Source organism: Ambystoma mexicanum, chromosome 11 (genome assembly GCF_040938575.1).
Source record: "Ambystoma mexicanum isolate Mex_15411 chromosome 11, UKY_AmexF1_1, whole genome shotgun sequence".
NCBI lineage: Eukaryota > Metazoa > Chordata > Amphibia > Caudata > Ambystomatidae > Ambystoma > Ambystoma mexicanum.
Window position 1 is genome coordinate 939234054 of NC_090934.1, and position 22218 is coordinate 939256271.

The 22218-nt window shown below is 46.9% G+C and overlaps 1 protein-coding gene across 3 annotated transcripts in view; it reads left to right on the plus strand.

The window, feature by feature from the left end:
- Positions 1 to 22218, plus strand: part of LRRC56 (leucine rich repeat containing 56) — a 1196120-nt gene that overhangs the window by 431057 nt on the left and 742845 nt on the right. For all 3 annotated transcript variants that reach the window (XM_069624078.1, XM_069624079.1, XM_069624080.1), the window contains one exon: positions 19567 to 19627. In XM_069624078.1, coding sequence (XP_069480179.1) covers positions 19567 to 19627 — 61 coding nt within the window. The remainder of the gene's footprint in view (positions 1 to 19566; positions 19628 to 22218) is intronic.

Sequence of the window (22218 nt, forward strand, 5' to 3'; positions counted from 1 at the left end):
GCTGGGAGCCCGAGAACCCCAAATGGGAAAGCAGATTCAGGCAGAAACAACGCGGTTGTGTTAGAAAATGCTGCGGTTTTTCTTTCCGAGTTTCTCAGGCTCCTCCGAGCCGGAGGAGCCTGAGAAACTTGGAAAGAAAAACTGCAGCGTTTTCCAACACAATAACGTTGTGTTTATGTTTGCGGTCGCTTCAAAAGCGACCGCAAACATAAATACAACGTTTTTAAAGCTGCGGTTTTATTTCTAAGTTTTCCGGGCTCCTCCAGCCCGGAAAACTTAGAAAAAAAAACGCAGCTAGTGCTTATTTTTTTAAAAAAAAATAAATAGCACTTACCGAGATTCAGCTGCAGCTTTCCTGCTCTGGTCTCTGGTCCCCGTCCTCCGCCTACAGCACTAATGAAGGGAAAGCCACCCAGCGGTAGCTTTTGTTTACTACAGCTGGCTGGCTTTTCCTTCATTAGTGCCGCAAAAGCAAAAGCCAGCACAGGAGGGCCTCCATTTCACAAAATGGATGCGCCCATGTGCTTGCTTTTGCGAATTTTGAGCTTGAATAGCTCAAAATTTTACATAGGAAGTTTTAAAACGGAGAATGCTAGTATTTTTTTTTATGTTGCCTATCTATTTTTTAAATAAAACTTTTTACTAGATCATCCCTTTAAGTGCTCGTCCGAGGAATGTTCTTATTTCAAAATCCACTGGTTACTCAATTTCTGAAAGGGCTCACTAATGTGTACCCTCCTTCTCCTTTCCAAGTTCCGGTTTGGGACCTAAATCTGGTTTTAAAGTTCCTAATGTGAGCACCCTTTGAACCCCTGCACACATGTCCTCTAAGGTTATTAACCTATACAACCATTTTATTGGTTGCTCTCACATCAGCCCACAGAGTGAGCGAGTTGCAGGCACTGTCAGTAAAGCCACCCTTTACAGTCTTCCAAAAAGACAAAGTTTATTTATTTATTCATATTTGTTGAGCGCACAGCAGCCCGTAGGCATTGTGACGCTGGTTACATTGGTGTTTACAGCTTAGTTACATACATAAATACATACAACGGCCGAAAGGCATCATGGGGGTTGTTACAGTGAGTGGGGATAGCATAACTACTTATAATTCCCTATAGGCAAACTGGAATAGGGTAGTAGAAGTCTTAGCAGAGTGTGACAACGTGGGTGTGTGATGGCAAAAGAGAGTTAATTGAAGAGAGCCGTTTTGAGATTTTTGCGAAAGGCATGGAGAGCTGTTTTGGCTCTGAGGGCCGTAGGGAGTGCTTTCCAGAGTTTGGGGGCGAGGTAGGGAAATCCAATACCTCTTGCCTTGGCCCTGTTGATGCGTGGTACAGTGAGTTGGTTAGTGTAGTGTAGTCTAGTAGGGCTGGTGGATTGAGCTCTGGTTAGTAGGTTTGATAAGTATGCGGGTGCTGAATGGCTAATGCATTTGTGTGTGGTTGTGAGGATTTTGAATGTGATGCAGTCTTTGACTGGGAGCCAATGAGCGGTCTTTCTTGCTTGTGAGATTTGGTCTCTTTTAGGTATACTGAGAGCAGCTCTGAGCGAGTTATTTTAGGTGGTTTGGAGTTTTGCTATGTTTTTTTTGGAGGTGCCGGCTAGGAGAGCATTGCAGTACCAGCTGGGCTCCTATAGTGGCTCTGGCAATGGAGAGGCAGGTGTTCTTTGTTAGAAAAGGTTTTATAGCATTGATCAATTTTGTGCTCAGGGCAGATGCTGAGACAATAGTGCTAACTTGTTTATCCATGGATAGCGTAGCATCAATGTTTACACCGAGAGTTTTAGCAGAGGTTAGTACAGGGATCACACTGTCATCGATGCAGAAGTTTAGGTATGACGAGTCAAGATTGGCTAGTGTGGACTTTTGCCCAAGAATGAGGATTTTGGTCTTGTCCCCATTAAGGCATAGACCGTTCGTGGCCATCCATGCTTGTAAGGTGGAGTAGATTTGCTGTAGGGTAATGGTGTCTTGTTTGTAGTTCCCAATAAGGGGGAGGAGCACTTGGTGTCATCAGCATAGTTTGTATATGTGATCCCCAGTGCATCCACTTTATCAAAGAGTAAAAAGATTATAGAGTCGGGCCGTATATAATCCTTGGGGTACACCAGAGTGAATGATGGTGAGTTCTGCATTAGCTATGTCGGAGAACACTTTAATGACCCTGCCTTCAAAGAAGGATGTGACCCATGTCGCTGCATGCTTGGAGAAGTGTGCGGCATGCATGAGGTGATTAGTGAGGGTATTGTGATCAACCAAGTCAAACACTGCTGAGAGGTCTAGGAGGAGGAAGAGGAGTGCAGGTTTGCCCTTGTCGAGGATGTTGGTGATTTGGTTTTTTAGATCTAGTAGAGCGGTTTCAGTTCCGTGCCTTTTGCAGAGCGCCGATTGTCTCTTTCCTAGGATGGAGTTGGTTTCGAGGTATTGTTGGATTTGTCTATGGGCGGCCTTATCTAGTATTTTAAGGAGAAATGGGACGGTTGTTATTGGTCTGTAGTTATTAGGTTGAGAGGGGTCTAAGGTTGTTTTATTTAGAAGTGGGCGCACCCATTTCTCTTTCAGGCTGTTGGGGACTGAGCCAGATACGAATGAGGCGTTGATGAAGGCTGCGAGAAGGGGAGCGAGTTGCTCAGCACATTCCGTGATAATTTTGGGTGGGTATGCGTCACCTTTACATTGTGAGGGTTTGAGGTGTTTCAGGATGTCAACGACATCAGCTTCTGAGATTTACCTAAATGCAAGTTCTGGGAAGTTGTTAATTTTGGAGTTAGGAGCGGTCTGCCTTGGGTGGTTCTGCTTGGGTAGGGCTTTGTAATGGTCTGAGATTTTGTTTTGAAGGAGTTCTGTTTTGTTTAGCATAGCAGTTTGTATGCTGTTGCACCATGCTTCATCTTGAACGATCTCGTCCGTGCCGGTGGGTGGTAATGTTAGTTTTTTGAAGATAGTGATATGTTTTTTAGTTTGGGAACTAGCAGTGGAGATACGAAGATTGTAGGCTTCAGATTTAGCATTGAATATGGTGTCTTTGTATTTTTTTGCAACAGCATGGAAGTTATCTTTAGTGCTTTCACAAGGGTTGATCTGCCATGCTTTAAGCGCTTGGCGCTTGCTTTTTCTCCAATTATGGAGCTCCTCAGTGAACCATGAGTTAGAATAGAATGATTTATTTTCTTTTTTGCTTTCTAGTGGGGCAACAGAGTTGATAGCATTGATAAGGGTGTCTTTGAATATCTCTGCTAAGACGTTAGGGTCTGGTGAGAATGGTGGAGCAAGACATGGAAAGTTTAAGTAGGCCTTGAGGTTGTATGCAGTGAGTTTCTTTGCACTTCTGGCTAAAGTAGCAGGTGCTGCAGTGGTAGGTTTTGTGGCAGGTATTAAAGGGATGGTGAATTGTAGACAGTTGTGATCTGTCGATGGGAGGCTGGTATTAGAGATAATGTCTGTGTCACAGTTATGGTCTATCACACAGTCTAGGATGCGGCCTTTGACGTGAGTGGGAGAAGTGATTTTCTGTGAGAAACCCAGATTGTGAAGGTCTCTAGTGAGAGAGTTGGCAGTTTTGTCATTTGGGTCATTTGGGTCGTTAAAACCTAAGTTTCGGTCACCTAAGAGAAGAGTTCTGGTAGATTTTTTAATGTTGTTCCCTAGGAGATCTGTGACTTGTCCTTTGAAGTCAGTAGAGAGTCCTGGTGGACGGTAAATGACATGGATATTTATAGTATTTTTGGGAGAGAGTGCTAGCTTGGCTGATAAGATGTCTGTGTTCCCTTCACTTATGTTGTGGATGGGTCTAATAGAAGTGTTCTCTTTGAAGATAAGAGCAACCCCCCCCTCCTAATTTGGCCGGCCTATCCTGTCTGAGAATAGAGTATCCTAAAGGTAGGCTCAGCACTATGGCAGGGCCGGAGGCCTTGTGAAGCCAGGTTTCCGTGATTGCTAATATGTCTAACAAGGGCATGGCTGCCACCAAAACCGGGTCCGGGTTCCCTGAATGGGGAATTACCGGGCCATTCCGAGTTTGGAGGGCCCGGTAATTCCCCCTACAGGGAACACGGGCCCGGACCGTCCCCATTCCCATTGAGCCCCCATAGGGCTCAATGGGAATGGGTGCAGGGAGCTAACAACGGGCTGATTACGACCGGCCCGTTGTTAGCTCCCTGCTCCCCTCACGGGACCCGGTAAGGACGTCTGGTAAAACCAGACGTCCACATCTGGTCCCGCGAGGGGACCTCGTAATGAGGCGGAATGGGTTTAACGGGTCCGCATCCATTAGCGGCACCCGTTAACCCATTCCGCCAATATTATAATGAGGCCCTAGGTCTTGTTTGGTGATCAAGTCATTAACTTCTAATGTGTGAGCATTAAGAGAGCGTACATTGATTATGGCACATTTGTAGTGCATCGGCTGGTGGTTCTTTTTTGTAGGAGGTGAGGTGCTTGTGTTAGGTAAGGTGGAGAGTTGTGTGGTGGCATTGTAAGCAGGTTTACCGTGGGCAATCTTAGTATTCCTGTTGATGTTTGCGAGCAGGTGGTGACTGTTGTTTATTCGGGCGGTGGCCTGTGAACCCAGTTGTGTGTTTCTGAGTGCTGCCTGGACGGGAATGGCTGTGATATGCATGGGGAGTGTGTGTGACCTGAGTCTGAATTGTCTGGATTGATTGTTGGGTGCGTGCGTGACTGCATATGATGTGGGCTTGGGTGGACTACGCGCGATGGCCATAGATTGAGAGTTAGGGCGGTTGGCGTTACTGTGTTTGGCAGGCTCTAAGTGGTGGTTCTGAGTGATAGTGAGCAGTGCGAGCAAGGTGCCTAGCATGTATATATGGAGAAGCAGGGTGTACATGCTGATGTAGTAGTTACAATTTTGTTTAATAGCTATACTGTGTTAATGCACGTGTACAAATTGCTTGTAGTTTAACAGTTTGGCTAGCAGTATGCAGGCAGCGCAAGACACAGATGTGAAGTACACCAGGAGCTCTGCTCTGAACAAGTGGTGTCACATGCCTTATTTAGCTAAGCATAGAGGCTAAGTAGGTATGCATGAGTACAGGGTACGCTAACAATACATTTCCTAGAAGTACAGGTAATACCAATAGTATTATTGCATTGATTTAGTGCATATATGATTAGATAACGTGTGACAATCTGGTACAGTTAATGCAGACCTTCTAATGCAGTAGGGTAGAACTTGTAGCACATTATTTAGCATGCAGTAAGTGGTAACACATAATTTAGCAATTTTGTTCAGTAGGATCCGCTTGCAGGGTTAGTACTGGGTATGCAGTTAGAGGAAACTGCTTAGCCTTGCATGAATTGTAACTATGTGATTTCTACTTATAGTTTATGCTCGGACGAAACTGTCATTGTGGGGTAGTTACCACAGCATAGTCATGGTAGAGGGGCAATCATGCTCCGTGGGCAAAGTGGTGACCTTGTCTTGGTATAGGTAGATATTGCTGTACAGGTCAAGCTAGCAATAGTAATGTGTCTTACCTAGAGGCGGTAACAGCGTTTTGTGGCTCCTTCGGCTCAGACAGGCTCGAGACAGGCAGGATCCTTATTTTGAGGTCCCTACTGGGAGGGCCGGCGTGCACCTGACGGCGCGGAATGGGTCCTGTTATGGGAACGCAGGCCAATCGGATCACATGGAGTGGGGCTGGTGAGGAAGTCTTGTTCAGGCTTCAGATGGAAAGGGCACCGGCCATTTTGAAGTGGAAACACCTAGTGTGTTTCAATGGCGGTGCGGCTCTGGCACATAAAAAAATGCTTTTCGGCTCCATTTCAAACTTGCTAGAATATTAACGGATGAGCGGATGCAAGGGCAGATGGATGTCTGGATACAGCGTCGTGTGCGGAGATCTCGAAGACACACACGCTGAGAGGTGTAGTGCCTACCTTATTTCACCAGTGGGTTCTGATTCACGTTCGGGCACTGCTCCTGCAGTGCGAGGGCTCCTACGCCTCCGGAGTCAGCTGTGCTCTGATGTGCCTGTGAAGTTGTCTTGAAGGTCATACCTTTTTGTTTTTGCCGAAAATCATTTCGGATTTTCATTTGAGCCAGAAAATTGTTCTGCCCGCCTTCTATCCTCCGCCTCATCCTGGTAAGGAGGAAGAAAGACTTCATGGGTTAGATCCTAGAAAAGTGTTAAGCTTTTACATTTTGAGAACATCCAAAATACGGTTTGATGATTAGCTATTCATAGGTTATACAGGGCACAAACTAGGTCAGGCTGTTAGCAAACAGACCTTATCTAGGTTGATAATTTTGGCAATTTATGAGTGCTACAGCCTGGTAGGGAAAAACCCTCCTGAAGGTTTGCGAGCTCATTCCACAAGGGGCAATTTCAAATTTGTCAGAATTACTTTCCTACTTTTCTCGTTTCTACTTGGACGAGTTTCAATGTTCCTATAATGATCCCCATCATGGTTCCCGTTCCTTCCCTGTTACTTTCTCTTTCAGGTGAAAAAGTCACAGGGTTGCTTATGGTTTGGGTTCCTCCAGGCGTTCTCTCTTCTTTCTTCCTTTCCTCGCCGGTGCCTTCGCCGATCACAACTCGCCTTCTCTCCCAGCATTGGTATTCCTCACTGGGGGACAGCGTCAGCTGTAGTAGCTTCCCCCCCGGCGGTCTCTGCGTCGTTACCTGGGAAGCCTGCCCACCACTGGAATCTTGTGATAACGCCACCACCACTGCTCCCGCTCCGGTCGGGTTGGAGTCCCATTTCCTTCAGCCTCCAAGGGGATTTCTTGGCTCCCAGCAAGTTTGGACTTTGCAGTCTCCACATTCGTCCACTGCCTTTTCTCCAGCTAGAGTGATGTTATCAAGTGACCTCCACTGCTTCACCACACAATCCCCTCTCCTTGCTCTCTCTCTTCCTCGCCAGGAGTTAACGAATACTCCTCCGTAATCCGCTCGTCCCAGTGGATCTAGGCTTTTTACTTAGAGCCAGCTTTTCTTTTCTCATAGCATATTTTATCTTGCTCCTTTTTCAAGTCTCGACAATTTGATATGAGAGACAGTTCCATATATGCCATTACATGGCTTGACTTCAGAAATTCCTCACAGGAACGGGAGTCCTTGTCCCCTAAGGGGGAGCCTCTCCCGATGAGGTCCTACTTGCCTTGACCCTTAGGGCGGATGTTGCAGAGCAGGCTCACCTCCCTGGCCTCACAGGGAGCCCCCCCCTGCCTTGGGGAGAAGTGATGATTTCCCTCGATTCGTCACAGTACCCAAAGAAGACTTCTCATACATAATTCAACAAATATGTTAGGGATCTTTTTCGGACCTAATTCAGAAGCCACAAGATCTGGCTAAACCGCCTGAAACCGTTTCAGAACCACCTCAACTGGTTAAGATCAGAGACTCCTCTGGCACCAGCTCCACCCAGTTTAAGCCGAGTACCTGACTCCTAATGGTCCTTCTGCCGATGCCACAGAAGGCGTGGAAGGTGACCCCACACAGGTGGGAGAGGAGGACATTCCTTCCTTGCCAAGAGTGTTCCACAATAGACTTGTGGACTTGATGGCCTTCTTAGAAATTACCATCCCGGAATCTCCACCAGCAGAATCTGCTGTCCCCGCACAGGCACCCTTCATGAGGACCTCAGAAAGAGGAGTAGTGGGGCTACAGAAAAACGTCCTAACTGAAGCAAGAAAGATCTGGCTAAAACTTAATTCAGTGACCCCTACCAATAGGCCGAAGAAGTTTTAACCATCCTCATAGGTATTGGTGACTGCCATGATTATTCAATACCGACTTCATCTTCTGCCTTTACCTCTTATTTCTTCAGCAAAGGCGACCATACTCTAGAGGCTTGTGGCAAAAAGCTTTATTGCAATTCAGTGCTGCAATTGCATCAGGCTAGAGGTCGCAAATCGGAGACTCAGGAAAGATCTCAGAGAAGCTTGTCTTTCGGGGTGCAAGGATGATGGCGCAAAATGTACATCACGTTGACACTTGATCTATGATATGATATAATATGATATGGCATTTATAACGCACCTATACAGAAGTGATTCAAGGCGTGACGAGGCAAGGGAGGGGGAGCAGAGGGAAGACAAACAGCAATCCTACTAGGCCAGGTGTCAATCGGATTGCGCGAGTGCATGGGAAGGGGGAAGAGGGAAAGGGGAAATGGGGGAAGGAGGAAGGGGGAGTACATGGGAGTACATGGGATAATAGACTAATAACAAAAATAAGTACGGCCAGCTGGTGGCATGTGCAAGAGTAAGTGCAGACATCCGGTGTCAAGTGCTGGTAGAGGGACTATAGGGATACAGCGACAGTCCCAAGTGTGGGGGTTGCCAGGAAGGCAGTGCAGGTGTGCGACTGTCGGTGGAGGGACCTGGGCCCGAGATCAGAGGGTGGCCAGGTAACCAGTGCAGTTTCAGCCAGGAGTTCAGCATGGTAGAGGAGGAGAAAAAGCAGAAGCAAAGGGAAAGGTTTTGAGGTGCTTCCGGAACCGGAGATGGTTCTCCTCAAGTTTCAGTGAGGCAGGGAGGCTGTCTCCAGAGGGCGGCCCGTGCCGAAGAGAGAGATCTACCACCAACTCGTTGCTTGGAGAAGTGATTGACCCTGAGGGAGTTGGAGGCGGATGAGCGAAGAGCTTGAGAAGGAAGATATTTAGGAAGAGAGAGTTGAAGGTATTGAAGCCCCAGGCCCCAGAAGGCCTTGTGGACAATGCAGAGGGTTTTGAACTTAATCCTCGCAGCCACGGGGAGCCAGTGCAGGGATTTCAGTCCTAGGGGAGTCACAGGTATCGACATCTATAGGCATATTCAGCCAAATGTACAAAGGAAGCTCAGGACAAGATCGTTGACTCTCCTTCACTGGGGCAGATTTCTTCTATCATATAACAGACGAGGAGCTCACGAAAAAGGTGAGCACCTACACTGTAAAATCCTTGTCAATACTGACTAGACCATCAACTGTGAAACAACCCAGCTGCCCTAGGTGAGAATTGCAGTCCCCCTTCTTTGCAAGATTTTGAGGCTTTCTAGAGCGTAAGGGAAGACAGCATAGCAGATCTCCAAGCCTGCAAAGAAAGAAACAAACTACCTCCGTACAAGGGTTTTTCTCTCTCTCAACCCCTTCAGCGGGAGCTTCTACTACAACCGAGAAGCCTAGTAAGTGCAAGACGGTCCTATTTTAATCTGGTGGGAGGGGGGATTTTGCGTCACATGAAGTCCTAGTAGACCATCACCCCTGACTTGTGATTTTAGTTGCCAGCAGTGGTTTCAGATTGACCCTTATCCCCAGTTTCCCATTCCTGCCATTCCCTAAAGGCAGCTAGTACCTCCTCCCTTGAGGGAAGAAATGTCAAACTAATGAAGATGACAGACGTTGCGGAAGTGCCATTCCCAGATAAAGGGGATTTTACTCGAGGCTATTTATGGTGCCTCAGTCGAACCAGGCAGGCCTGTGCACCATTTTGAATGTGGAAGATTTCTACAAGCTCTGCCCCTCTAAAAATCCAAGATGATCACCCAGATCCGGTTTACTCTTCAGTAGGGACAGTGCATCGGGGCAGTGGATCTGAAAGTTGTATATTTCCATATCCATGTCTCGTCCAGTGACTGTAGTTTTCTGCGTTTCTGCTAAGGTGAGCTTAATTTCTAGTATTGAGTGCGTGCTTTTGGCCTGAAGAATGCACCCATGGTGTTTAGAAAGATTACGTTGGCTGTTGCAGCTTTCCCTTCCCTCCAGGGTGCCCATGTCTGCCCCTACTTGGACTGCTGGTTGATGAGGGCGTGATCTCCACAGATAGCAGAGGTGCAACCCTGATATTCGCTGGACCTGCTTTTCGATCTAAGCATGTCAGTAAGCTACAGGAAGTCTTCCCTGATAGTCGCACAGGACCTGACTTACATAGACTTTAGCTGAGATACTCGCATAGCAAAGAGATTTCTGATTGCAGAACAAATCCTGACTATCCAGAGCACATGCTCATTGTTCTTGAACTCTTCCAGCACAAGCACATGTTTTTTTCAGTGGCTACTGTGCCTCATGGCCTCTTGTGACCACGCTGAAGTTCTTGTGGTAAGTCCGAATCAGGAGACGGTCAAGGTGGTATCTTGGTTATAGGTTTCTTTTATTCTTGGAACCTTTTAAAACCTAAGCTGTCCCTGATCAGTAGGCCAAAATCTAAAGAAAGAAATGAAAACTAAAATGGTGCTCATCATATTCTGGCCTGACTCTATCACTTTATAGAAAGAATAACATAATCTAAACAAAACTACTATAAGGGCTGTTGCCCACACAAAGAAATGTTGACTGATTTCTGATCCCACCTAAATGTCTCTTGTTCAAAAGACCAGCGTTTCTTGCCCCGTTGCACAGGTTCGGTCAGAACATCAGGTTTCTCTAATGAAGTTTGTCCCTGACTTTGGGGCTTCAGTCGCAGGTCAGTCTCTTTCCTTTGGAATACCCAAACACTCTGCCCCAGTCTCTGACCCGTTTTGACATTTGTTTACCTCGTGGGTGATATGTCCACAGTAGGTAGATTCCTTTCAAGGGCCTTACTGCACTCTTTCCAAGTAGATGTTTCCTGCTTGTTATCCATTCCTGGCGTCTCTGGGTTCTGCACCCTATCTTGTATGCTGTTTCTAACTCCACCTTGGAGTCTGGCTTTCTCCCCATCTTGTGGTCGGCTGTTTTTTATCATGATTATGCCCTGAGGTCTGTCTTTCCCCAGCTCTGAAATGTTCTTACTTTCACCCTGCCTTGGGCCTGCTTTTTACCCCGGCTTGGGGTTTCTCTCTCACCCCGCCCTAGAGTCGGTCTGTTTTCACCCCACCTAGGGGTTTGCTTGCTTTTAACCTGCTTTGGGCATCTCTTTTCCACTCCACCCTGGGGTTGGCTTGCTTTCACTCAGCCCTGAGGTCTTCTTACTTTACCTCTGCCTTGAGGTCTGACTTTTACCCCGCGCCTTGGGACCTGCTTTTCAGCCTGCCCTGGGGCTTGTCTTTCACCCTGCCCTGGGGTTGGTCTGCTTTCACCCCGCCCAGCAGTCTGTTTGGTTTCAACCAGTTTTGAGGTCTCCTGGGGCCAGTCTACCCACCACCCTTTTCCCTGGACCCACTTTGTTCCTTTAACATCTTTGTGGTGCTCCTACAGGTGAGCGTTCTACGTGGGTGAGTTTCCCCGGCTTTCTCTTTGGGTTCCGAGTAGCTTGGAGCTTCAGGTGCTGTCTCGCTGCGTTTCAGTGGGGCTCCAGCGTCACTTCCTCTACGCGGCTGCTCATCCCAGTTTAGGCGTCCTCCTGCGCTCGAGGCTCTGTGCGACTGGTCTTTCCAGTCGCTTTCACAGCAGGTCTGGCTTTTGTCCCACAGGCTTCTCCGTGTCCTCCCTCGGCATGCTGGCTGTGTGCTTCCTATCTCTGCCCATTTATTTATTTATTTATTTATTTATTTATTTATTTGCATTTGTTGAGCGTGCAGCAGACCGGAGGCATTGTGGCGCTTGTTACAGTGATTCTTAGACTTAGTTACATACAGATTGGTGCCCGTGGTTACAGTGGCCATACATTGTACTTTAATGACATACATGTTTTGATCATCTAGATCAGAATGGTAAATTAGTTGAAGAGGGTAGTTTTGAGTTGTTTGCGGAAGGAGAGGAGAGATGTCTCGGCTCTGAGGTGGGTGGGCAGCGAGTTCCATAGCTTAGGTGCGAGGTATGGGAAGCCTATACCTCCAGCCTTGGTTCTATTGATGCGTGGAATGGTAAGTAGGTTGGTGTAGGTAGATCTGATAGGCCTGGTGGATTGAGATCTGTGCAGTGTGTCGGATAGGTAGGAAGGTGCTGTATGGTTGATGCATTTATGTGTGGTTGTGAGAATTTTGAAGGTGATGCGTTCCTTGACTGGGAGCCAGTGGACTGCCTTTCTCGCTTGGGTGATGTGATCTCTTTTAGATATGCTGAGGGCTGCTCTGAGCGCATTGTTTTGAGTGGTTTGGAGCCTGGATAAGTTGTTCTTAGAGATGCCGGCTAGGAGAGCATTACAGTAGTCCAGTTTGGCTCCTATAGTGGCTCTGGCGATGGATAGGCAGTTATCTTTAGTTAGGAAGGGTTTTATTGCGTTAATGAGTTTGGTAGTCAGTGCAGACCCCAGGGCCATTTTAAGCACTTTTGGGGCCCGGGGCACAGACCTCTTTGGGGCCCCCCTCCACTGAACCAAATTCATAAATGTATCCAGAATACCTGGTTGCGCCCCACTCATCACGATCACAACCCATAGCTTCATATGCTACCTTGCAATAATCATGAGACGTAGTGAATGCACAAACTATGTACCCCACAGTGAACGCAGAAAGCATTACAGGATGAATTGATCAGAGCAAAATGTACTTGTCAACATGACAGGTAATAGGTTTAGAGCCTCAGCAGCAGGCCATACAATATGCTGTAGTGTGCTATTTAAGTTTGGTGAACAATGGAAACTGACTTCTTTATCTCAGCTAGCCTTGTGGGGGCTCCCTACAAGGTGGGGGCCCGGGGCAAGTGCCCCTTTTGCCCTCCCATAAAGACGTCTCTGGCAGACGCCGATAATATGGAGCTAACTTGTTTGTCCATGGATAGGGTGGCATCTAAGTGCACTCCTAGCGTTTTGACTGAGGATAAGACTGGGATGATGCAGTTGTCTATGTTAAAGTTGATGTATAGGGTGTTTAGGTTGGATAGGGTGGGTTTCTGACCTAAGATGAGGATTTCGGTCTTGTCCCCATTCAAGCAAAGGCCGTTGGTAGCCATCCAAGCTTGTATGGTGGAGTATATTAGTTGTAGGGTGGTGGAGTCTTGGTTATAGTTCCCTGTCAGAGGAAGGAGAATCTGCATGTCGTCGGCATAGTTTGTGTAGGTGATCCCCATAGCGTCTAGTTTGTCAAATAAGGGCTTGGTGAAAAGGTTATATAGAGTGGGGGCTGTACAAGAACCTTGTGGGACCCCACAGTGTATGATGGCGGGTGTTGCGTGAGCTGTATTGGAGAATACTTTCATAGCTCTGCCTTGTAGGAAGGAAGTTACCCAAGAAGCAGCGTCCTTAGAGAAGTGTGCTGCATGCGTTAGGTGACTGGTAAGAGTGGTGTGATCTACCAAGTCAAATGCCGCTGATTGGTCGAGGAGAAGGAGGAGTGCGGGCTTACCTTTGTCCAGATTGTTTGTGATTTCGTTTTTTAGGTCTAGAAGGGCGGTTTCAGTTCTGTGTCCCTTACGAAACCCTGATAGTCTTTGACCTAAGATTGAGTTTGATTCAAGGTAGAGTAGGATCTGAATGTGGTCGGCTTTGTCAAGTAGTTTTAGGAGGAATGGAACTGTGGTTATGGGTCGGTAGTTATTGGGGTTGGCGGGGTCTAGCGTAGGCTTTTTTAGGAGGGGGCGTACCCAGGCCTCTTTGAGGCTGTCCGGGACTATGCCTGTCTTGAATGAGGCATTGATGAAAGCCGTGAGTAGAGGGGCGAGCTGTTCTGCACAATCTTTGATGATTTTAGGGGGGCATACATCACCCTTACATTGTGAGGGTTTGAGATGTTTGAGGATGTTAATGACATCGGTTTCGGAAATCTTGGTGAATGTGAATTCGGGTAAGTTGGTAGCTTTAACGCTAGGTTTCATCTGTACGTGTGTACTTTGCTTGGGTAAGGAGTTGTAGTGGTGGGATATCTTGTTTTGGAGGAGGTTTATTTTTTTAGCATGGCTGATTGTATGCCTGTGCACCAGGCCTCGTCTTTGACGATCTCATCTGGACACGTTGGTGGTACAGTTAGTTCTTTAAAGATACTGAAAAGTTCTTTAGATTGGGAGTTAGCAGCAGTGATGCGGTGGTTGTAGGCTTCAGATTTAGCAAGGAAGATGGCTTCCTTGTATTTTTGGGCAATGACTTTGAATATTTCTTTTGTGTTGTCACCGGGGTTACGTTGCCAGTTTTTTAGCGCCTGACGTTTGTCTGTGCGCAGAATTTGGAGATCCTCCGTGAACCAGGAGTTGGAGTGGAAGGATTTTTTCTCTTTTTTGTGTTCTAGGGGGTCAGCTGTGTTGACAGCCCTTGTAATGGACTCTTTGAATATATCAGCGAGAATATTGGGGTCTGATGAGAAAGGGGGCTTTAGACAAGACACGTTGAGGAGAGCGCTGATATTGGCTGCCGTGAGCTTTTTGGCACTTCTGGCTAGGGTTGCCGAGGCTATAGTGGGCACTTTAGAGCTTGTTGTGACAGGGATGTCGAATAAGATGAGATTGTGGTCTGTCCACGGGAGGTTAGAATTGGCGGTGATTGCTATGTTACAGTTGTGGTCTATAATCCAATCTAGGGTGCGTCCTTTGGCGGGTGTGGGCAAAGTGATCTTTTGGGAGAAGCCCAGGTTGTGGAGGTCTTTGGCTAGGGATATAGCAGCTTTGTCCTTGCCTCCCAGGATGAGGCTTCTCGGCCTCTTCTCTTCACCACAGCTGATGAGATCTTTCTTTTCTCAGCAACAGGGGTGAGGTGCAATTCCTTGGTCTCTCTCCTCAGGCATGTATGGTGCTTTAGAGGGGCCAGAAACCACACCAGGCATTCCTGTATACATTTGCGGTGTCTCACATAGGTTAACTCCCATGTAACCAACACAGCAGTTTGCTCCTGGGGGTAAGGGAGGAAAACATAGATCCCATCTAGCGATTACCTGTCCTTTAGGGAAGGATCACCCCAAGTGGGATCCTGCGTGCCCTGTCCGCTAGGGAGTATTAAGCTTAGTGGGATCACATTCCCAAAGGGGGTGGCTCCCCCTTAAGGAGAGGGGACAAATTCACTGGATTTGTCCGTATGCAGGTCTCAGATAGCACTGAGAGATTCTTGGACTCTTCTGATTTGGTGGCTGAAACCTAGAACCTAGTACAGGGTACTCATCCCTCAGGTCAGCATTACCAAGGACTCCTGGGTTTGGGAGAGACAATGGCCACCTACAGGTTTGCAGCCTTTGGTCCCCAGAATTGAAAGCAATATTTCTGGCTCTAAAAGCTTCTTGCCTAATATTTGGAACAAGACAATCTCGAGAGATCACTTGGAGAGTTCCACAAATTTACCTATTTGCCATGGACACTACTTGGAAATGTCTCTCCTGCCTTTCCAGGAAGGGCCAGGTCATGAACTCACTGCGGGCCACCCTGGAGATTTTGTGGGAATGGATGATGGCTTACTACTTTCCTCCTTTCCTTCTTTCCCTTTGATTCACTGAGCTATTTGCAAATGCTGGGAACCAGTGCAGTGCTCAGTAATCCTCATAGATTCCTAGTGACCAGCCAGGTTCTGGTTCTAGATGTGACGAACCTAGCCAAGGTATGCCTAGTCTTTCTTCCTGAACTCCCAAACTTGCTGAGCCAGAAGAAAGCAAGATTCATCACCCCACCCCATGATCGATTAACTTAGCCGCGTGGTACCTCAGATCAGGTCTTTAGGGCACCTGGGTATTTAAGAAGACAATATGTAAATCATTCAAGCTGTAAGAAAGTACGCCACTAGATCAAAATAGAAGAGCAAGAGGCTCATGTTTTGTTACTGGATTTTGGAGAAGAAGAACCCACTGATGGCTTTGCTGGTTTATGTCTCATTTATTTCTAGCTTAGCAGACGGTTACCTATCTGCCTTGATCCCGTACCTGAACCCGGATGGACAGTGCCTATTCATGTTCAACACAGTGATGAAATAGCATTTTGAAGTCGCCATTAAGTTAGTTTCCTGTAAAGTATTCTTTCTCAGAGCAATAACATCAGCCAGGCGTGTAAGCAAAATACAAGCCCTTTCAGCCGAATAACCATTCTTAGTTTTTTGTGACAAAGTGGTTCTCTGAACTCGCCCATTGTATTTTCCAAAGGTGGTGTCAGAGTTCCACATCAATCAAGAAGTCACTCTAACGGTTTTTTTCCCAACCCATCTTCCGAGCCAGAAAGGTTTCTTCACTCCTTGGACGTTGGGATGGCCAAACAATTTCCAGATGGGTTGTATCTTGGATATTAGCGTGCTCTGCAATCCCAATGTTACTTTAAGAAACCTCGTGGGCATTCTCACATCTACTCCCCTTGCGTCCTCTACCCAGGTGGCCAGGGAAAGGCCATCACTTTTGGATCCTGATCCTGGGGGTGAAGAAGCGAGGGAGGATCACCTGGGTAGAGGGTCCCTGGGGATTGGGGTGAGATGTCCGCAGGCGAGACACGCTATTCCGCCTTTCCATTTCAAGAATGGACCTGAGGGGGGAGAGTGTTTATACCATGACCTATGCCCGGATTGGTGGGAAGGAGGTCAGGACTACAATGGACCTCGGGATCATGGGAGTAGTGGTCCTAAGAGACTTGGTGAAACTTGAAACGTTTACATTTGTTTTCCTAAGGATATGTAAGAAAAACTAAATCAAAAAAGTTAAAGTTGAACTTTTAAAATGCTGAGTTGGCAATATTAAAGAAAGTAAAAGCATAATGCGAGCCTCCTGTCTTGTCATAGAATCCTCTATCCCAGAGGTAGTTATGGGATATTACTATCCCTGTCTACTATCCCTGTCCCACTTGCCAAGAAAACGGCAGGAGATATTACCAATCTAGAAACACCAGAAAGACGGTGAAGAAGAGAGGGGTTAAGGGTGAGGTGGGTGAGACATGATATCCCCCTTTCCCTATTGAAGACCAACCTAACCCTCCCCAAGCCTTTATGGGCTATTGCCAGACGTTTCCCCTCAATTTCCCACATTTTTCATATGACAGTACTGGGACAAGGAAGAGGCGACTAGAGTGGTGAACACCAGCAACACTTTTTCCACTCTAGTACTAGGACAAGGAAGATACCTGCAGAGTACTGTTAAGGTCCGGCATGTCCTTTTAACTACCGTCAGACAAGTCGAATTGACGGCCCACACCTGCAACCTGTCAAGAGGTTGCAGCTGTATAAGAGGAGACCAAAAGAGCAGCAAGGGGACGACCAACAGGGATGCCTGTGCGGGAGAGACCCGCAGGGGACTCTGCTCTTGAGGAGGCAGCCATGGTGGGTCCTGAAAGGAAGCCAGGATGCCGGCAGACGACACAGGAGACTTGTTGAGCCCAGGACAAGTTGGGCCTCCGTGGTCGGGGAAAGAGCAGTTGGAGCTGCGGACCAAGGAGAAAGAAGGAAAGACGTTGCCAGCGTCCGTGAATGGAAAGCTGAGCTGCCGGCAAGTGTGGAAAAGTGCATGAGCGGGGCTCGCAGTCACTGGCGAGCCAGCCGGCGAAGGAGAAGTGAAGCAGCGGAGCCACAGGGGAGGAACACAGAGGACCAGTGAATGCAGTGGAATGTCAATCGAGACCGGACCGCTCCTAGGGGCTACTTATAAGTGCCGTAAGCACCAAATTGATTATCAAACTAAATCAAAGCGCAGTTGGAGCTGTGGACCAAGGAGAAAGAAGGAAAGACGCTACCAGCATCCGTGAAAGGAAAGCGGAGCTGCCAGCAAGTGTGGAAAAGCATACGTGCGGGGCGCGCAGTGACTGGCGAGCCAGCCGGCGAAGGAGAAGTGAAGCAACGGAGCCACCGGGGAGGAACGCAGAGGACCGGTGAATGCAGTGGAATGTCAATCGAGACCGGGCCGCTCCTAGGGGCTACATATAAGTGCTGTAAGCACCAAATTGATTACCAAACTAAATTGTGATATTGAATATCGGACTGAATGAAAACGTTGAAAGCAGAGCGAAGAGTTAGTGATAGTTAAATGGGGAAAGCGCCCATTTGAAAATAACGTATGAAATACGAGTGCAAGTGTGATAGAGCATGACAGAAAGGTGGAGAACACCATTGCAAAGTGAACTTTGTGAACAAATACAGTACAGCAAGGCCTAAGACTGTCATAGGATGTGTGACACATTGTGGCAAAACCAAGAGGCTAATCGGAAGAAGCCAGTAGAGTGTGAAACTGCACATAAAGCCAAGAGGCCTATAAGGGGAAGCTAAGTGAATATGAAGCTGTATACAGGGGCAAATGCAGAAGAACCTGTTTGTGCTGAAGAGCCTAAGATTAACAGTCTCGCGACTTGTGATCGGTTGACCGTGTGATCTGACAACTGCGGGAACTCTCCATTGTGAGAGCCAAAGACCATGTGAAACAAACCAAGAAGGAGCTCTGTAAGTGAACTGTTAATGCAATCCAGAAGACATGTCAAGTTGACCTGGAGTTGTGTTGAACATTGAAAGACTGAAACAGGTATAAGTTGCTACATTGAAGTCTTTGGGAAGGGAACCCTGGAGCTTTCAAACTGCAATACTGTTTTGAGGACAGAGACTCAAGACCCTTTACTTTTGAACTGTGTTGCCTTAAACCTGGGGAAGAGAACCCAGAGGACTGTGTAGAACTGCGTTACCTTGAACCTGGGGAAGGGAACCCAGAGGATTTTGTGGAACTGTATTGCTTTGAACTTGGGGAAGGGGAGCTGAAGAGGAAGCTAGGAGCTGGAAGAAGCTCATAACTGTGTGTTGATAGCATTTCTTTTATTAGTGACATCCCTACACATTGTTTAGTTTTATTTGTGAGGTCAAGGATAGGTTTTGGACACAGACAGACTTTTAAAGTGAACTTTCTGACTCACACTTTGCTTAGTTCCGTTCCGGTAGGGAAATACCACCTTAGTTTAGGGCATGGTAGACCTTCAACCATCCTGACATTTGATTGTATAAACCATTTTATTTTTGAACTGTAAGTCTGTTGTCTGTGTCTTGCTTCATGAGGCCTTCACATTACCTCAACCTAAAGTTCTACATACTCATCTGGTGAGGGCCAAGCCAGCATCCGTCACCTTCCGAAGACATGTCACTTGGGACTTAATCGCAAAAGGCTGCTGCGTGAGCCTCTCTTTTGGCTTCTAGAAACACTATTGTCTGGACTAGAGTACAAGGGCGGATGGCCAGTTTGGACAAGCAGTTCTGAGGAACCTATTCAGTTAGGAGGAAGTTGGGACCTTCCACCCAAAGGTAGATGCATGCTTGTGAATCTCCCTGAAGTATGTAGGAATGGGACAAGACATTGTAGTAAGGAAAAATCACTCACTGTAATGACTGCTGTACTCCTTGTCCAGAGTTCCCTTTCCTCCATATGCCCGCTCTCCATTTGCCTAAAATGCCTTAGCTTTCAGTCAGAGATTGACTTTGGTGGGTGGAAAAGGACTGGAGAGCGAGGCCTGAAGGCAGGGCTTGAAGTGGTAGGGACTGCGCGGACTCCACCTAAAATTAAAAAAGGACACTTTTTTGTGCTGCTACAAAAAACGCTCTGGTCATTTCCCATAGGACAGGATGTCTTTGAAGTATGGGGGAAAGGGGACTCTGATCTAGGAGTGCAGCAGTCACTACGGCGAGTGACTTGTTATTGATAACTGAAAAAGAAGGCCTCTAATCAGATGCAACAAACCTACACCTTGGAAAGATGCAATTTTATTCAGTGCACACTTTAAGTGTCTAAAGGGAGGCCTTGGTATGGTAGTATCATAAGAAAAAAACTCCTGTAAACTGGCCTTTGCAAGATCTGAAATGTACCTATTTTGTATACTTCCTGCACTGTGCAATAACCTATTATTTTGTTCTTTCAGGTAGTTACCTGCCTAATCTGAAACAACTGAAGCTAAACAACAGCTTGATTGTGTCTGTGAGGTAAGCAGTGTTCTCTGTCATCCTTTCTTCTTCTTGTTGTATAGGAAAGTTTGGCTCTCGGGATTATTTCTAAGTGCATAACATTGTGATGTTGGTCTCCCGCCCACGTTTAGTTCTGAACTCTTCGGATGTCCATTTCAGCATACTTGCTTGTACGGGCCTAAGACTTCCATGTTACTCTTAAGTCTCAGCTCTTTCTTACTACCAATAAATTGAAAGCCCTGCTGCGAAGTGGCAGGGATGGTAACTACTTATAGTTTTAACCAAAAATGATTTTGCAATCCATCGCTGTGCATATGTGTGAAGCTGGCTGTACCCATTAGCCTTCCACATGACTGTACCATCGCCAGCTCCTTTTTTAATCTCCTTTTATTTTCTGCGGATTGGTTTGGACTGGAATCCCCCCTTTCCTACCCCTCACTCAACTATGGAGCTGTGCCGTGCAAGCTTCCTGGCTTCTATACTTGTGCAAAATTGACAGCCAATGCCACAATCCTTTGGATACCAAACCTGTTTTGTACCAGAAGCAATATGCAACCTCTAACCAAGATTTGTAGCTACAAGACTCCAGACAGCTAGTTAATTTCTGCACATAATGTACAACGTGCAGCCAGGTCGTTCAAGAGCCCACTTTGGAAATACAACATGGTACAAAGGTCTTGGTATTCTTAGGCACCCAATCCAGTGTTTCCTCCTCACTGCATGTAGGATACCCACTCTGGAATTGCACAAAAGGGGCAAGTAACCTTAGGAAGCGTTAAAGCCCCACTTCATATGACAATCTACCAGTACATGCTGAACAACAACAACCTGCTTCAATATTACTGCCTCTGCAGTTGAAGTATGCCAGATTCCTGCAGAGGCCTTGGGGAACACATCTCCCATGTAGAGGCCTTCATACAGTCATCTAGTGCTTTACCTGCCTGTCTGAGCAGTGAGTCCTTGGGGATATAGTACAATGGGGTCAAAAATGCACTTTTTGTGGAGCACTGCTGGACCATTCCTTTTCTTTTTTTTTTTGTTAAAACATATTTTTATTAGGTTTTTGTCCCGCAATATAGCACTTAACAACCGTTCCCTCCCACCCCCTCCCCCTACTCCCCCCTTCACCCCTGGTCCCGAATCCATTGTGAGATTGTCAGAATTTGTCAACATTAATATACTAGTTCATGTTATGCCTAAAATTCACAGTCTTAGCAGACACATGGACTATCTAAAGTAATTATCTACGAAGCATAGTATAGTTCCCCATGCTGTACTGACTCAAGCTTGTTCACCTTGAAGGGAATATTTCAGCCATCCCGGGGACACAAACATCCATATCTTAGTTATCCAGTCTTGTTCACCTGGTGGGTCTGGTTGCTTCCATCTCTGCAATAGCTCTGCCAGAGACAAAATAACATGCTTTCCTTTAGTAACGAGTCATGCCTTTCTGTTTTGGACCTCTGAGACCCAGAATTCCATGTTCCATATCCCTTTCCATTTGTATACCAAACATTTCTTTCAGTCTGTCATTCACATCAGCCAAGAATTGTTTAAGTTTGGGACATGACCACCAAATATGCCCCCAGTCTCCTACGCTCCCACATCCCCTCCAACATAAAGATGAGTTTGGGTAAAATCTATGCAATCTTTCCAGATTGCAGTGCCACAACATTGGGCCTCATTACGAGTTTGGCGGTAACTGAGCCGGAAAAAACGGCAAGTTACCGCTGGACCCTTATTACCATTCTGCCTCTGTGATTCCTGGAATCACTGGGGCATTATGACCCCGGTGACCCGGGAATTCCGGAGGCGGAATTGTGTAAGTCCCCATTCCCATGGAGCCCCATATGACTCCATGGGGATGGAGACAATGGAAACACCCGTTCCGTCTATGACAGAGCCGGTGTTTCCATGTCTGCCTGCAGGCGGGTGGTGTTAAACCCGCTAGGTCCGAGTGGCCCCTCCCACCTGCAGGACTCTTTATCCGCCAGTCCAGAAAGAACGGTGGTAACGGTTTTACCACCACCGTTCTTTCCGGACCGGCAGGGTCATAATGAGGCCCATTGTCACTTTTAACCACATCTCCCAGATTTGGATCGCCCTAGTTAGTTTCGGGATATCAGCCGCTTCCATTGCTCTATTTGGTTTGTACGTCACCGCGTTACTTACCTTCAAGTCATATATGGCCAGGATGGATTTTTAGGGTTGTCACAGTATTTTCTAGAGTGTCAACAGTTGTTTTCTATCCCCTGAGTTGGTGGCGATATATGTTTCGACTGGTGTAAAGCGTCTCGTTGCAGCTGCTTTTACTGTAGGATTAACTAACCAATCTCTAAGTGGCTGATATCTAAATCTCTCCTTTTCACTTATACCAAAATCTAATTTGCATTGGTCAAATCGCTTAATACCCTGACCGTGGGTCATATCCTGCAGTCTCAAGCATCTACTCCCTTTCCACTGCTTGTATGTTTGCCATTCTACTCCCGGGGTAAATTCATGGTTTTGAAATATTGGGTTGAAGGGAAAGAGGTGATCCCCCTACCGTTTGACCTGCTCGTCCAGTAGTAGCTCGATCAGGGCCGTAATCACACTTTTATGCATGTTCT